At 36.4% G+C, this 1,279-nt stretch overlaps 1 protein-coding gene across 1 annotated transcript; it reads right to left on the bottom strand.

Moving 5' to 3' along the window:
- Positions 1 to 522: 522 nt before the first annotated feature.
- EIN_499160 (hypothetical protein) lies at positions 523 to 1,056 on the bottom strand (the record flags this gene model as incomplete). Its single annotated transcript, XM_004261389.1, has 1 exon — positions 523 to 1,056. The coding sequence occupies one exon, from the start codon at positions 1,054 to 1,056 to the stop codon at positions 523 to 525; it is 534 nt and encodes a 177-aa protein (XP_004261437.1).
- Between the last annotated feature and the right edge of the window lie 223 nt (positions 1,057 to 1,279).

Raw genomic sequence — 1,279 nt, 5'->3', positions numbered from 1 at the left:
GCTAGTTATCAATACACAGACTGAGTTTACAAGACACTTGTTGAGAAGGCACACAAATTCTTTCGAGGGAAGATCCAGATCATGCCGAAGTGTATTGTGTGGGTTTAACTGGTTCAACGCGTACTACACTCCCGGCGTATCTCGCATTTCAACAAACATCCATGACAACAACGACTCATCACTGTTGTATACGATGCGTGGCAACTTTGTTGGTGTTGTCTCGGACTCGACACGAGCGCTTGACGTGTTCGAGTTTTGAAAACCCACAGTCGTAATACACAATTGTCCCTGTTCTGTGAATGTTACAGAACCTTTCCACACAAGTTCTGGAACAGCGTCTATGTTCATAGGTTCACCATTTGTGAATGCCTTTCTGATAATCAGAGTGATGCACTGATCCTTAGCCGATTGTACAAATGTTGTGTTCACTTCAACCTGTTTACGTTCAAAACAGCCTGATTGTCTGATGCATCAAATACAATTTCACCACCCATGTATTGTAAGAGTGAAGTACCGAATGATTCAAATGCATAAATATGTGATTTTTACAAGCAAAAGTGATCCAAAAGATGCATATTGTTCCACTCTTATAATGCCCTTCTCAACTATTTTAATGTACATTTGTGTTGCTTCAAATGTACTCAAAGAGACGTCTCTTGTTATTTTGACATAGGATATTACATTATCAATATTGAGGTCTTCCTCCAAAATGATGTTCTTTCCAAGTAAATTGATTTGATTTGTATCAACATAAGTATTGACAACAATTGTACATTTGTTACTGTCTGTATCATCATCAATACACATCACTTTAACTCCACTCGCACCCAAGTTCAATGTATAAATGCCACCTTTTATTATTTGAATTGTCACACCGTCTTGTTTCACGTTGACAATATCATAATCCTTTGTCTTTTTTGCATTGTTTTCAAGTCTAACCACACTATTCGCAGCAGTTGAAATTTCGATATTATATCTCTGTTTATAGTTTGTACTGGTGTCTTTTCTATGGCAATTTTCCGTGTCAGTAACTGTGCAGAGTACATCATTGGGCATTGAAAACAGATGTCGATGTTGATTTGTTAATCAATGTTTTGAAAGTACATACAAGTGCAGTGTCTGTAGGAAGAGATGCACCATTCATTGGCAATAATGTATTAATGTGTGGAATATGTTTTGTTGTAGTTTTTGATGGAAATTTGATATTAAGACCTTCCAAATTGAATTTATTCACATTGATGATTGAATTTGTTGATTACAACGTTCAAAAGTCAAATCA

Source organism: Entamoeba invadens, assembly GCF_000330505.1.
Source record: "Entamoeba invadens IP1 unplaced genomic scaffold scaff_1105074724605, whole genome shotgun sequence".
In the NCBI taxonomy this organism is placed as follows: domain Eukaryota; phylum Evosea; order Mastigamoebida; family Endamoebidae; genus Entamoeba; species Entamoeba invadens.
The sequence above is the reverse complement of the archived record's forward strand: the minus strand, read 5'-3'. Positions and strand labels throughout refer to the sequence as shown.